The sequence below is a fragment of the Gadus chalcogrammus genome, chromosome 22 (genome assembly GCF_026213295.1).
Source record: "Gadus chalcogrammus isolate NIFS_2021 chromosome 22, NIFS_Gcha_1.0, whole genome shotgun sequence".
Lineage (NCBI taxonomy): Eukaryota > Metazoa > Chordata > Actinopteri > Gadiformes > Gadidae > Gadus > Gadus chalcogrammus.
This window is the reverse complement of record NC_079433.1, coordinates 6,988,883-7,003,882: the sequence shown is the minus strand read 5'-3', so window position 1 is coordinate 7,003,882 and position 15,000 is coordinate 6,988,883. Positions and strand designations below refer to the sequence as shown.

Sequence of the window (15,000 nt, the reverse complement as noted above, 5' to 3'; positions counted from 1 at the left end):
TGGGGGAACCGGTCCCCAGACATTGTAGTCATGTTGGGACCGCTCTGAAGTGTATGGTTTTATGTTATGTTTGTGTTCTGGATGTACTACTCTTCCTCTGTCACCCCCCCCCCCCCTTTCTGTCTCCTCCTCTCTCTCTGATTCCCCCCCCCCCCTCCTCCCCTCCCTCTTCCTTCCCCTCTCTGCCCCCACCTCCTCTGTCTCTCTCTCTCTTTGCCTCTCTCTCTCTCTCTCTGTGGCCCCGCTATGTCTGTCTCTCTGATATGACGTGTGTGTGTTTGATGTGGTTGTGTGTTGAAGATTCTCACAAATGGTTTCCATAACGATAAAAAGAGGCACTAACTGTTTTCAAAGAAAAAAAAAGGGGAAAGAAAAAACAACTTTAAAGCTCATATAGATCCGCTCTATCTTTCACCCAATCTCTCATGCTGCGGCGCTCTCTCTCTCTGTCTCTCTGTTTCTATTTCTCTCTGTCTGTCTTCCTCCCATTCTCTTTTTTTCTCTCTGTCTCTCTCTCTCTCTCTCTCTCTCTCTCTCTCTCTCTCTCTCTCTCTCGCTCACTCGCACACTATCTGTCTGTCATTCTTTCTCTCTCTCTTTCTCTCTGTTTCTCTTTCTCTCTGTCTCTCTGTCTCTCTTTCTCTGTTTGTCCGTCTCTGTTGGTCTGTCTGTCACTCCCTGTCTCTTCCTCCCGTTCTCGCTCTCTCGCCTGTCTTTCTCAGTCTTTCTCAGTCTCTCTCTCTCTCTGTCTCTGTTGCTGTCTCTGTCCCTGTCTCTCTCTCGGTCTCTGTCTCTCTGTATTGGTCTGTGTCCTTCGCCCCTTTCCAAAACGCTCACGACAGCAGTGATGGTTCTGATTTGCGAAGACGGTTATTCTTTGAGGACCTTTTTTTTCTTCTCTTCCTTGCGGCCGACAAACGTCACCAATTTTCGCCGTTCAAAGCGCTCTGTAAATTGGATCAAAAGCCGCCCGGCCGTGCACATCACTGTCAGAGCGCAGTGTGCGCACACGTGCATGTGTGGCGTGTGGCGTGCAAGCAGCACATTATGACGATGCCCTGGTCACCTCGTAAGTCTCCCCAGCTCCACTACAGGAAGCTGCTCTCCGATTCTTTATGTTCTCATTCTGTTACTTCTGGTCCATAAATGTAACTTTTCATCCCACTATCAATTGAATTAAATCCATAAATATCAAAAGTAGCCCATATGGTATCTGAAAGACTTATCAAATGTCTCAATCTGAGGTAGAGTTCAGATTGAAGGGCGTGTTTTCTGTTTGAATAGCAGAAGATGCATTTTGCTGTTTTTCTCCTCTTTTCGCTCACTGGTTGGGTCCACAGATACACGTTTTACTGCACCTTTACTCCAAACTTCATGGCAGATAAACTGCAGATGGAAGGAAGTGTTTACAGTTTGCAGCAGCACTAAAACATGTCCCTATCTCTCCCCCTCTCTCCCCCTCTCTCCCCCCTCTCCCCCTCTCTCCCCCTCTCTCCCCTTTTCCCCTTCCCTTCTCCTTCCTCCAGAGATGGTGAGGAAAAAGAATCCCCCGATCCGGAGCGTGGGAGGCGAGGAGGAGGAGGAAGAGGAGGGGAGGAGGAGGAGGCCGACGACGGCGGGAGGAAGAGCAGCAGCAGGAGGCGGAGGCGGAGGAGGAGGAGGAGGAGGAGAGGAGGAAGACGAAGGGGAGGAGGAGGGCCGCGTTGGAGCCGAGGCCGACAGGATCATCCGACCCTCGGAGCCCGAGTCGTCGGGGCGGACGCGCGGCGACCGGGGGGAGGGCGACGACGAAGAGGAGGAGGAGGAAGAGGAGGAGGAGGAAGAGGTCGGGAGCGAGTGCGTCTCCTCCTCCTCCGTCTCGCCGTCGTCGGTGGGGGTGCGCGACGACCGCTACAACCGCCGCCACGCCGGGCGGAAGGGAGCGGGCGGCGCCAAGCAGACGGACCGACGGACGGACCGCGGCCAATCGGAGCCCGAGGGCGAGGGCGACCGGAAGGACCTAGAGAGGGAGGCGGGCGAGGACGAGGAGGGGGGAGACGGAGGAGGAGGGAGGGAGCGCCTGGCCGCCCAGCACCACCACCACCACCACCTCCTCCTCCCGCCCCAGCCTCAGCTGTCGTCGCGGGAGACGGCCGGCGGCGAGGGCGGGCCCACGGCGGAGACTCCGCCCCTCTCGGCCAGCCCGTCGCCCAAGCTGCAGGACTTCAAGTGCAACGTGTGCGGCTACGGTTACTACGGCAACGACCCCGCCGACCTGGTGAAGCACTTCAGGAAGTACCACCTGGGCCTGCACAACCGCACGCGGCAGGATGCGGCGCTGGACACTCACATCCTGGCCCTGCACAACATGGCGCCCCAGATCACCCTGCCCGGTAGGTGGAGCTCCCGGCCGCTGATAACTGATCGCGGGGGGTAACTGATCGAGGGGGGTAACTGATCGATGGGGATAACTGATCGAGGGGGATAGCTGATCCATGGGGATAACTGATCCATGGGCATAACTGATCGAGGGGGGTACCTGATCGAGGGGGGTAACTGATCGAGGGGGGTAACTGATCGAGGGGGGCTACTGATCGAGGGGGGTAACTGATCGAGGGGGGTAACTGATCCATGGGGGATAACTGATTGAGGATGGTAACTGATCGAGGGGGATAACTGATCGATGGGGGTAACTGATCGAGGGGGGTAATTGATCGATGGGGATAACTGATCGAGGAGGGTAACTGATCGAGGGGGATAACTTATCGAGGGGGGTAACTGATCCATGGGGATAACTGATCGAGGGGGATAACTGATCGAGAAGGGTAAGTTCTGATCCATGGGGATAACTGATCGAAGGGGATAACTGATCGATGGGGAAGACTGATCGCTGTTGATGATTGATCCATGGGGATAACTGATCGAGGGGGATAACTGATCGAGGGGGAAAACTGATTTATGGGGATAACTGATCGATGCGGATGACTGATCGCTGGGGATAACTGATCAATGGGGAAGACTGATCGCTGTTGATAACTGATCCATGGGGATAACTGATCCATGGGGATAACTGATCGAGGGAGATAACTGATCGCTATTGATAACTGATCGATGGGGATAACTGATTGATGCGATAACTGATCGATTGGATAACTGATCAATGGCATAACTGATCGATGGGGATAACTGATCGCTATTGATTACTGATTACTAACTGATCGATGTGGATAACTGATCGATGTTGATTACTGATTACTAACTGATCGATGTGGATAACTGATCGCTGTTGATGATTGATTAATGTGGATAGCTGATCGCTGTTGATAACTGATTGATGTGGATTGCTGATCGCTGTTGATAACTGATCTCTATTGAGAACTGATAGCTATTGAGAACTTATTGATAATGAGAATTGGTTTATATTGAGATATTAAACAGTGAGAAATAATTGATATAGGCAGTATTAACAGCTTTGTTATCAACTGATATTAACGGATATTGATCTTAGTGTGTGCTAGCACTAAGATAAGACAAGATATTCGTGCTTTAAGGCAATAAGACGGCATCAAATATAATCATACATTATATTATTAAATGTGAGGCTCGTAATAACTTAATTCGTCATTCCTTAACCTGATATTAAATTGGCTCAACATTTGTACTGCTCTCCTTACATGAGCTTAGCGACGATACCTGCAGAGTTTAACATAATGAGCTTAATGGTAATGGTACTTAAGTGGAATCAAAACGTCCCCCCCCTCTGTCCAGGATTAACTTAATTGTATCATTATCCCATTGAATCCTTGCCTGGGTAATATGGATGTGTCCTTCATTCCTCTTGCTAGGTCGCCGGGTATCCTCTTGAACTAAACACTCCCAAAGAGTACTCCAGGATAAAGTGTTCTTCTAAGCGCTGTGACCTTGGCTATGTTCTATCTCGCTGTCATTCCGTCGCGAGTCGGGCTCCCCTCCTCGCCTTTCCTTAATCTTCTCGGCCGTTGAAGCGGCCCCCCGGACTTAAATCATGGTATCCTACGCAGGAAGTTTACTGGAGATTGCTGTGTGACACAATGCTGAGAAAAGCCGGTCCAACGGTCGGGATTCGCCCCGCGTCCAATCCCCCCTTTAAACGGCACCTAGTCGGCGTAACCATCTCTTTTTCAACACCACCAAACCTGCTAGTGCTGGTCTCTTCAAAGGCTTAGCGAACAAGCAATATGAAGGAAAGAAGGAAGGAAGGAGGAAATAGTTTTGTAATGGCTTCCTCGCTGCTGCTTTCCTCCAGCTTCCTCAAGGGAAGATTGAGTGAGCGATAGGAACGCAACAAGTTACCAAGATGGTATTGGAGCACAGCCTTTCTCTGACGTCTTTGTTTGTGTCTGTTTGTGTGTGTGTGTGTGTGTGTGTGTGTGTGTGTGTGTGTGTGTGTGTGTGTGTGTGTGTGTGTGTGTGTGTGTGTGTGTGTGTGTGTGTGTGTGTTCCCAGATCTCCAGGCGGGCCAGGCCCAGAGGATCCAAGCCAAAGACACGGGGAAGACGAGGCACGAGGCATACGGGCAGCAGCACCGGGCGGCCATGATAAACGGGACGTACGATGTACAGGTGAGAGAGAGGGGGAGGGAGGGACGGAGGGAGGGAGGGAGGGAGGGAGGGAGCGGGAAGGTTAGATGAAGAAGGAGGAATGGAGTGAAAAAGATGGGTTTGATGGAGAGAGAGAGAGAGAGAGAGAGAGAGAGAGAGAGAGAGAGAGAGAGAGAGAGAGAGAGAGAGAGAGAGAGAGAGAGAGAGAGAGAGAGAGAGAGAGAGAGAGAGAGAGAGAGGGGAAGGATGGAGGATGGGGAAGACAGATTGGGATTGATGGGTGAGAAAGGCGAAGGAGGGATGGAGCGAAAAAGAAGGATAAATGGAGAGAGAGAGAGAGAGAAAGAGGATGGATGGATGAGAGAGGGAGAAATCAGGAAGGATGGGATAGAGGGAGGAATTATTATTAACCTTTATTTACCCAGGCAAGCAAATTAAGAACACAATTATTCTTTTCAAGTGCAGCCTGAAAAGAGCTAGAAGCTCTTTAAGGGGAAGTGGGAGGGGAGTGCCAAAAGTGAAAACAAGGTTATATAAATTACACTTAGAACAATACAATATAATACAATACAATACAATAAAACAGTTAATCAGTAGGGCATGACAAGAAGGCCTATTTAGCAAGTGCGGGAGTCAACTTTGATTCGTTGCATTTTGTTTGAAGACAGAGAGAGAGGTGAAGACAGAACGTTTAAGGGTGTTTTGTAGGGTGCTCCAGTCAAAGGCTGCAGCGAACCGGAAGGCACTGCGTCCGAAGACGGTGCAGACTTTGGGGATGGAGAGGTTGATGAATGCATTGGACCTTCAATTGCGGGCAGGGTGGGAGAGATGCAGATGGGAAGAGAGGTGTAATGCCAAGAATGGTTTTGTAGATAGTCTGGTGTGAAGGGAAGTCCAGTCTACCAGGTTATATAGGTTGCAGTGGTGAGTGGTGAATGGAGCCCCAGTGGCAAAGCGAATGGCGGAATGGGTGAGTGGGTCCAATTTACTGAGAGTGGAGTGAGATGCCATTCTGTAGATGGAGTCGCCATAGTCGAATATGGGTAGGAGGGTCATTTTGACGAGCGTATGTTTGGCTGCACGAGTGAAGGAGGCCTTATTTGCGATAAAGGAAGCCCAGGCGAGCTTCGACTTTAGACTGTAGGTGCTTGATAGGAGTGGTAAATGAGAGGGATGAATCCAACCAGAGGCCAAGGTATTTATGACAGGACACAAACTCTAGTTCAGAGCCATCAGCACAGAGGATTTTTGGGACAGAGGTGGGAGCGTGTTTCCCGTTTCTTTTGGTGGTGGAATGAACGGAGGGGGAGAGTTAGAGGGACGGATGGAGAGAGAGATCGGGATGGAGGGATGCAGAGATATGGAGAGGGGCGGCTAGACAGTCGACCTGCGTTTTGTGGCGTTGTGTTAGCTAATCCTCTGAATTCACAGAGAGATACAAGGGACTTAATTTCTAAGGCCTTGTGCAAGCAGCTCTAAACCGAAGGGGCAGCCACCATGAATGATTCAGTTCACTGCTGTCGCGGGAAACCTTGAAGCTAATGTCTACAGCCGGCAGCTTTTTAAGGATTTAAACGTCACAGACAAGATGGCAGCTGTATCTAAATAAAATATTACCAAACCCCAAAGTTGCGGATGCTGTGTTCAGAGTGAAGTGGCCGCAAAACGCCCTCTCACATTTCTGTTAAGTGTTTTGTTTTGAGTCTTTCATATTTTAGAAAAATAATATTGAGGGGAAAAAGCGTTTAAAATGACGTGAATTCATTTTGATATTGAACGTTTTCTCTTTTGAACCCACCTCTTTTGGATCAGGATACTAGCTAAACACCAAGTCTAAACAGGTGTGTGTCTGTGTGTGTTTATGAGGAAGTGTCTGTGTGTGGAAGGGAGCAGGGTGTATACCAGTGTGTAGCGTTGTGCTGTCCAGTGTTAAGCAGCAGAGTCTACTGCTGTAGCTGTCATCCACTTTGATTTCACCTTGAACACCATTGTGTGTGCGTTTGTGTGTGTGTCTGTGTGTGTGTGTGTGTGTGTTTGTGTGTGGGGGGGATGTAGAATGGTTACATCAATAAAGACAAATCGTTTTAATCCAGGATAAATCAACATTTTATTTCCCTCAGTTTAACTCATCATAAACACAGATGCATAAATATGAATTTGCATCAAAAGTGATTCATAGACGGACATTATCACATGTTTACCTTCAACCAAGGCTGCACAATTAGTCGGTCTGATTTGAGATATGCTCATTAATAAAGGCGGTCATGTGCGATAATAGCCACTTTGAGTGTTCGCCTGCATAGATTTATGCACGCTCTGCTCCCCAGCATTGCCCAGGGTCTTTGCGTCTGACACACAGTTGTTGCTGTGTTGGGGCTAATGTTGCACTGCACTGTTGCATCTGAAGTTCTGAACCACCACAAACCCATTTTTGGGCAAATAATCAAGATGGCTGCCGTGCCCATTGTTCTGATGGTAATTGAAGTGATTATTGCAGAGTGACGGTAATGGATTCAAACATCGCTTATATTGCTGGAGTGCGCTGGTATTAACCATTAGAATGCGTTGTAATCATAACTTGTTTTCATAAGCCTGTAAATCCAGCCTCATAACTGAAGTGAGTAATTTATGGGTTGAACGAGCTGTAAACGATGTGGTGTGTGTGTGTGGGTGTGTGTGTGGGTGATATTGTGTGTTTGTGTGCTTGCTTGCCCAATACATTGGGCGTCATATGTTAGAAACCTTTATAGACGGAGAGACGGATAGGAACAGACGGACTGACAAATTGGGCACCTGGAACACAGACGGACTGTGCACGTGCACGCACACACGTGCACGCTCAGTACAGCTGTTGCTTGCTGTTTACAGTGAACAGCATGTCCTTAAGAGAAGTTATGTTAATTAAATGGCATGATCCAAACCCTCTGAATTCCAAATAAAATATACCCGCTTTATTTCGTGCATTATACATAAAAGAGTCATTAAATGAACTCTAGACAACGAAGGCTTTGACGGAGTGGACATGTTGCGTTAGTACAAAGGTTGGCTGATAAGTATTTATTTTACAAACTTTGTTTTGCAAACTATTTCCATTTTCTTTATGGGGGGGGGGGGGGGGGGGGCTGTCATTGTAATTACATTATATCGACCGGCCACGGGCCGCGCCACTGAACAGCAGCACAGTTCGCCCTCCCCAGCCTCTCTCTTTAATTGGAGCACTCCTAGTAAAACACATAAAAAGTAAGTCAAAACACGCATGCTGAATAGAAAAAAAGAAATACAATGCTTGTCTTGATCTGTATCACGAACGCTGTAATTACAGCCGATTCCCTCGCTCTCTGCCGTCTTTAAAGCAGGCTCTCACCCCCTTCGCTTGTTACCATTTGGCTCAAGGTCCAGGACTTTATGCGTGGACATGAACAGTGCAGTTTTGTCTGGAAGATTTAAACAAGATGATCTAATAAACTTCTGGTGTGTGTGTGTGTGTGTGTGGGTGGGTGCGTGTGCGTGTGCGAGACAGGCGTAGTCAAGGAGTTTCATTTCATTTAAAACAGCAGCCTTTAATGGGCGTATGTCACGTAATGGACACAGACATGCGCTTTCACACACACACGCACGCAAACACACACACACACACACACACACACACGTGCACAAGCACAGATTACGCATACATTGAGTCAGAAATAGTAAATCCAGTGGGCTTAAGTCGTCATTACGAAGAAAAAGTGAAAGTGCAAAAAATCGAATGAAAGGGTTCTCTATTCCTCTTTTTTCACTCGCTCTCTCCGTTTTCCCCTCCGCCGCCCACATTCAGGAAAATTCCATGCTGTCATTCGCTAGTGCGAGACACCTTGTGAGCCAATGAGATCGCAGGTATAGAAAAAAGTGAGTAGGAAATGAGGGGAGGGGAGGAGATCTAGACAGAGGGTGGGACACGGCAATAGAGGGAGGGAGGGAGAGAAAGAGAGGGAGGGAGGGAGGAAGAGGGAGGGAGAGAGAACCAGTAGTTTACCAGTAGTTGTAATTGGTTGTTATGAAGGCTGGTCAAACAGATGTCAGACGCGTTTAACTGTATTTTTATCCCTCCTTTTTTTCTACCCTTTTGTTTCCCTCCATTCCCTGCTTTACACTTTTGTTCTCTATTTTTATCTCTCTCTCCCTCCCTCGCTTGACTCGTATTCTTTCAGTTGCTCTTTTTCCCGGTTCCATTCTTCGTTGGCTCCTCTGTCCTAATTTATCATCCCCTTCATCTCTGCTCTTTTAGACCAACTGTAGTTATATTACGTCTAAGAACCCAAACCAAATCCCTCAGGAACAAAAAACACAAAAGAAAAGCAGCGGGGTGAAAAAAAAGCAAAACCCAAATGTCACAATAAAGAAGAAACAGCTCTTTGTACTTAATGTTAAAACTAGCCCAAACCCTGGCATTATCCTCCACAGCACTATATTCCTTATTATAATACTACATTTCAAAGGGTAAACAACTCGTAGATCGGTTTTTAATTAGTATTCCCACTCAAAAACCAACTATGGGACCTGGGTTCAAACGAGGTTACAAAGCGAGCTTGACAAGCCTTGCTCTGATCTAAGCGTGCGGAGTGGCCATTCGGTTGACTTAATTACAATACACATGCACAGACATGCTTTGTTTTGGATGCTAGGTTTTGGCCGATGTCCGCTGTTGCTATTTCCCCCTCTTTGAGAGCCAAAGTATGATTTGTCAGTAAGATAATGGCGGTTGCACTGATGTTTCGGTCACTTAAAAACAAGGACACTGAAACACTCTTTAAGTGTTAGATGAAGTTTTTTACTTCTTTTAGAAGTTGGATGGTTTCAGAAGCATTGATATCATTTGTTGGATCTTGTGTTTTCTTTGTTTGTGATTAAAAAACATCACATTTAATTTGCTTGTGCTCTTGTCTAACACGACTTAGCGGTTTGATTCCCATTGGGGCAGCCATGTTGAAAGGTCATGCACTCGCGTTGTAGCTTTAGAAAGTCGTCCACTTAACAGCGTATATTTGTACAACTATAATTAGAGGTGTGTCTGTATGAATGTCTGCATTAACTCGACTGCCGTTTCACCCGATCGACCGCACTCATGGCGGGTGTAGTCTAGTCAAAGCTACAGGTAGCGATACCAGCGGCCAGGCAGTCTGCCTCTTTCAAACAGGCACATTTTGAACAGCCTCTGCACTAGTGCACTTGGAATCACTACAAATTTGGATTCACCAACAGTGTTGTCAATTCACCAGATGCATTTCTTTGCTGACCCAATTCGTTGGCCGAAGTCGGTTGGAGTACGATCTAAGTCGTCCACAACCGCCTACGCGTTTCTCCCCGTGTGTACGCTAACTTCGGACGTGTCTTCCTCTTCCTGTAGGTGACGCTGGGCGGAACCCTCATCGGGATCGGACGCAAGACGCCCGATTGCCAGGGCAACACTAAATACTTCCGCTGCAAATTCTGCAACTTCACGTACATGGGCAGCAGCTCCCTGGAACTCGAGCAGCATTTCATGACCTCGCACCCAAACAAGGTCAAAACCCCGCCCCCAACACCGCACCAGCTGGCCAATCACAGCCTGGTGAGCCACGAGCTCCACACCAAGGACCGGGGCCTGCTCCTGGACGGCGTGGAGCGCACCGCGGTGAGGGCGGAAGACGATTCGCTGGCCGGGTACTCCATCCCGGTCAGGGGCGTCTCCGATTCGCCGGGCTGGTCGGGGGAGGCGGGCCGGGGCGGCGTCATGGCCTACTATTGGTGCAAGTTCTGTAGCTGGAGCTGCGAGTGGGCCGGGGGTGCCGGGAAGCTCCTGGAGCACTACGAGCAGAGACACAGGACGAGCCCGGGGGGGGCTCTGAGCCCCAGACACTCCAACCACGGGGGGCTGGAGAGGGAGAGGGAGAGGGGAGGGAGGAGAGACGGAGACGAGAGAGACCACGGCGCCTTCAAGAGCCGGAAAGACCCGTCGTCCAACGTGAACCAAGGTATCCTACCCACAGGATTTATGTTGACGCATGTATCTCTTCTGCTATCTTTATCACAGCGAACGCCATAGGCTTAGGCCTCAATGTTCACAGTCTACCAGTAGGCAGCCTTGAGCATGACGCCTTACCCAAGCCTGCATCTCAGTCCAAAGATGGGTTCTATTGAAGCATCTGCTGATTAAGTATTAAGTATTACTAAATAGTTAAAAACGACTCTTGTTTCATTGTTTCGTCCTTGTTATTTTTATCTTCTAGTAGACCCTGAGTATTATACGCAAGACGTATAATACTCGAAAAGTATAGCTCACTTTCTTTCTCCCGTCGATGTACAGAAAAAAAGGCTTTCTAACCTCACCAGACCTCTCCAAGCCTTGGAGGAACAAGCCGATCTTCCAGCTCCATCTTTAATTCTACGCTGTACTACACGCTTATACGGCCTCCTCTTTAGGACAACTCGTGTTCCTTTGCTGACGGCTACATGCACACAGTTCATTGCCAGTTCAACTATCTGATGATAACACATGGCCCGTAGTTAGTTCTACAACTCTGGTACAATGCACTCACATGGGGCTACAGTAGGGGTGTAAGACCTCGGCTTAGCGCATAACCCCGTCATCCAAACAAGCACTCCTTGGTTCCTTCCTCAAAGCCGGTTTCCGTTGACAACGGCATGCAATCTGGGGGTCACATGACCTCCCTGCTCGTTAAGTTTTGCCGTAGTTCCGTACTTTCTTGAACAACTTTTCCTCTCTGATTTCTTCAGGGAACGACAGACTCCCTTGCTTAACATTCTCCTCTCGTGCAAATTACAGCTAATAATTGGTTCTGATCATGGCTCCGTGCTAAATCCTTTTCTCTTCTAATTTCTTTCTGATTTTTTTAAAATAATTACTCGACAACAAATACAAAAGGACAAACACAGCAGGGAAAAGGCAGCAAATACCAATGACGCCCGGAATTAAAAAGGCATTCATCAGAAAGGAAACAATGGACAATTAGCAAACAGAATCAAGCACAAAAAACAACCACCCAAAATTAAACCGCCTTCAAGTCGGATCACAGCAAGACCCTTCTGAAACCCTTCTAACTCCTCGACCCCCCCCCCCCCCCTCTGTATTCCAGATCCGTCCGGCAGCGACCCGGAAGCGGTGGTGACCAGCTACAACTGCCAGCTGTGTGACTTCCGCTACTCCATGGCCCACAGCGCCGAGGTGATCGTGGTGGCGCCCCTGCTGCTACACTACCAGCACAGCCACAGCATCCACCGCTGCTGCATCCAGCACTGTCTCTACTGCCCCCAGGGGCTCTGCCAGCCCCACAAACACCTGGGAGAGGTGAGGGCAGCGCCGCTAACCACCAACCCACCCACCCGCCCACCGCAGGCCTCTGCAGGCCTCTGTTTTTGTCTTTGACCCCGCCCACATTCGGTCCACCATTGTCGTTACTCGTTGCTCATTGCTACTCTCATTCGCTCTCGCTCTCGCTCTCGCTTTCGTTTTCTCTTTCTCTCGCTCGCTCTCGCTCTCTATCTTGCCCTTGCTTTCTCGCTCTCGCTCTGTCATTCTCGCTCTCTCTATCTGTCGCTCTCTCTTGATCTCGCTCCCTCATTCTCGCTCTCTGAATCTCTCGCTCTCTCTATCTCTCGCTCTCTCTGAATCTCTCTCTCTCTCTTGATCTCGCTCTCTCACTCTCTCTAAGAGTGTTCCTTTGCCCCTGAGATGTTGTTGTTACTATATTTTTTTGAACAAGTCTCAAGTTAACCCCCCTTCAGGGAGGAAAACTTCTTTGCAAACAGCGAAAAAAACGGTTTGTGTTTTGTACTGTGGATGTGAAAAAACTGCAGAAAAAGACGTGCTGTAGGCGATGGCATATTCATGTATTAGTAACTTCATGTTGAGCTACAGTGCTGACGACGCTGTGACGACGCGTATTAATGTATTGATAAGTCAATGTTGAGCTTCGGTCCTGACGACACCGTGTCCTCTCCCAAGGTGTCCCACCCCTTCGCCTGCTGCAAGCCCTCCTGCCCCAAGTGTTGCTCCAAGCTGACGGGGGACGGCGCCATGGCGGGGAAACCGGGGATGGTGACGTCGCCAAACGCCACCCCCACCCCCCCACCGGTGTTTCACCCCTCCAACCACCCCCCAGCCCATCCTGAAGTCACGCAAGGTAATTAATGAGATGGGCCATTAGGTTTCCCTCAAAGTACTTTTATCGCAGTGGTTTCGTTTTTAATTATACGTTAGCAGTAGGACACTGTCCCACTCTAAGCATTAAAGGGGTCTGGGTTTGATTCCACTCTCTGACAAAACAAGGAAACACTAAACTACCAAAAGGTAAAATGCTAAACAGCCAAAGCTCAAAGAGTTCAACCACAACAACAGCGTGGTGGTCTCTCCGTCCCCCAGGCGTCACCCACCTGTGCGACCAGTGTGCCTACGCCACGGCCGACATCGACGTCCTGCTCCAGCACTACGAGGGCTGCCATTCGCTGAGCAGCCTGAAGGGGGCGTCGCCGCCACCGCGGAGGGTCAAGGCCGAGGACGGCGCGACGGCGGGGGAGAGGGACGGCGGCGGCGAGCGGGAGTTCTCCTGCACCAAGTGTCACTTCATCACCGAGGTGGAGGAGGAGATCTTCAGACACTACAGGTGACACACGGGACGCCGTTGGCCACGCCCATTGGTCAGGACTGCATCAGATCGCAGACACACTCCGCACTGTGAGAGAGGAAGCGCACGGTTGCTGTGTGTGTATTAGCGTGTGTGTGTGTTTGTTTGCACTTGTTTCAGTGTGTGTGTGTGTGTGTGTGTGGTCACACTTAGTGTCTGTGTGTGTGTGTGTCCTCTCCCATAGTGTGTGTGTGTGTGTGTGTGTGTGCGCTTTACCAGTTTAGCCCTGCATGTGGGCGTACTCAAACACGATCCCTGACACAGCAGTGCAACGACATAACAAGGGCTCCTTACTCATTCCCCCTGTGGGTTTTATATTTAGCCCCATCAGACTCAGCGGTGGAAGGCTTTGAATGACAGGGCCCTACAAAAGAATAAAACGAAGCAAAACCCCTGACAAAAAAATGCCATTTTTTTATTTTTTTTGCTCCTCCACTTTTATTCACCGGGAAGCCATTTAGCGACAATTGCGCTCAACGAGCCAAAGCTAACGAACAGTGGAGCCAATCAATAGGGAAGTCAATCAGTCCTCGGCTGGTGGAACGTAGCGCGCCGCTATCGAAGGAGCCGTGATTCCCCCCCCCCCCCCTCCCCGGCGCTCCCCATAATTGGATATCTCTGTGTGTGCTTAGGGATGTCTCACTCCCTGCCTGAGGAGAGAGCCGCGGCTGCACGGCTGCCTGGCTCCTCACAGTGTCTCACACACGCACACACACACACACACATACTTTTTATGTCTCGTTGTAGTCTGTGGGGCGCTGGAGGGAGGGAGATGTTTTTTTTTCTGTTGTTGTTTTTTTGATCGAAGGCGAGAGTTGAAGACCTTAAAATATCACCATCGCCCAGTGAAGGATTTTGCAATTTCCTAGTTGCAGGAAGAACAGAGTGTTATTACTAAATGCTTGTGACTGCCGCCCCACGCTGGGAAAGATTTGTGATTCCTCCCCAGACCGCTGTTGTGGTGATTGCTTCTGGCAGTGGTCATTGTTTTGCTGCTATCCATTTTTCACAAAGTGATCTCTAGTATTTGGTGCCTCCCAAACACGCTGAGACATACACGCTGAGACATACACGCTGAGACATAAAGATAGCAGTGTTTATCAACAGGCAACTCGGGTGCACACAAACGCACGCACATGCATAGACACACACACACGCCCTCACAAACACCCAAATAAAAGCACACAACCTCACATGTGTAAGCATTTGATATATGCTCTCAGGCAAGCAAGCAAACTAGCTTGTTTCATTGAAACCCTACACACAGTTTATCACAGTTTAGTCTATATCTCTGTCCATCTTGCTGTCTCTGTCATGCATTCACACACTCACACACACTCACACACTCACACACACACACACACACACACACACACAGACACACACACACACACACACACACACACACACACACACACACACACACACACACACACACACACACTGTCATTGTTTGGCCTGATGGAGGAATCATATACTGAGTAGGAGAGAGAGGGAGCAATGAGGAGAGAGAGTGCGAGAGAGAGCAATGAGCAAAGAGAGAGAGAAATGAGAAAAGAGAGAGAGAGCGCACTAAGCAGATAGAAAGGGCAATGAGCAGAGAGAGAGAGCAGTGAGTGGAGAGAGAGAGAGAGAGAGAGAGAGCAAGAGAGAGAGAGAGAGAGAGCAGTGAGTAGAGAGAAGAGAGATAGAAGAGAGAGAGAAGAGAGAGAGAGAGAGAGAGAGTGAGAGAGAGCATTGAATAGAGAGAGAGAGATAAGCATGAGTAGACAGAGAGA

General features: G+C 49.1%; 1 protein-coding gene across 1 annotated transcript in view; it reads left to right on the top strand.

Moving 5' to 3' along the window:
* The window catches only part of trps1 (trichorhinophalangeal syndrome I), a 64,511-nt gene that overhangs the window by 28,795 nt on the left and 20,716 nt on the right, over positions 1 to 15,000 (top strand). The window contains exons 2-7 of the mRNA XM_056583450.1: positions 1,527 to 2,372; positions 4,465 to 4,580; positions 9,946 to 10,552; positions 11,675 to 11,886; positions 12,544 to 12,721; positions 12,961 to 13,201. Of these exons, the coding sequence (XP_056439425.1) occupies positions 1,527 to 2,372; positions 4,465 to 4,580; positions 9,946 to 10,552; positions 11,675 to 11,886; positions 12,544 to 12,721; positions 12,961 to 13,201 (2,200 nt within the window). The remainder of the gene's footprint in view (positions 1 to 1,526; positions 2,373 to 4,464; positions 4,581 to 9,945; positions 10,553 to 11,674; positions 11,887 to 12,543; positions 12,722 to 12,960; positions 13,202 to 15,000) is intronic.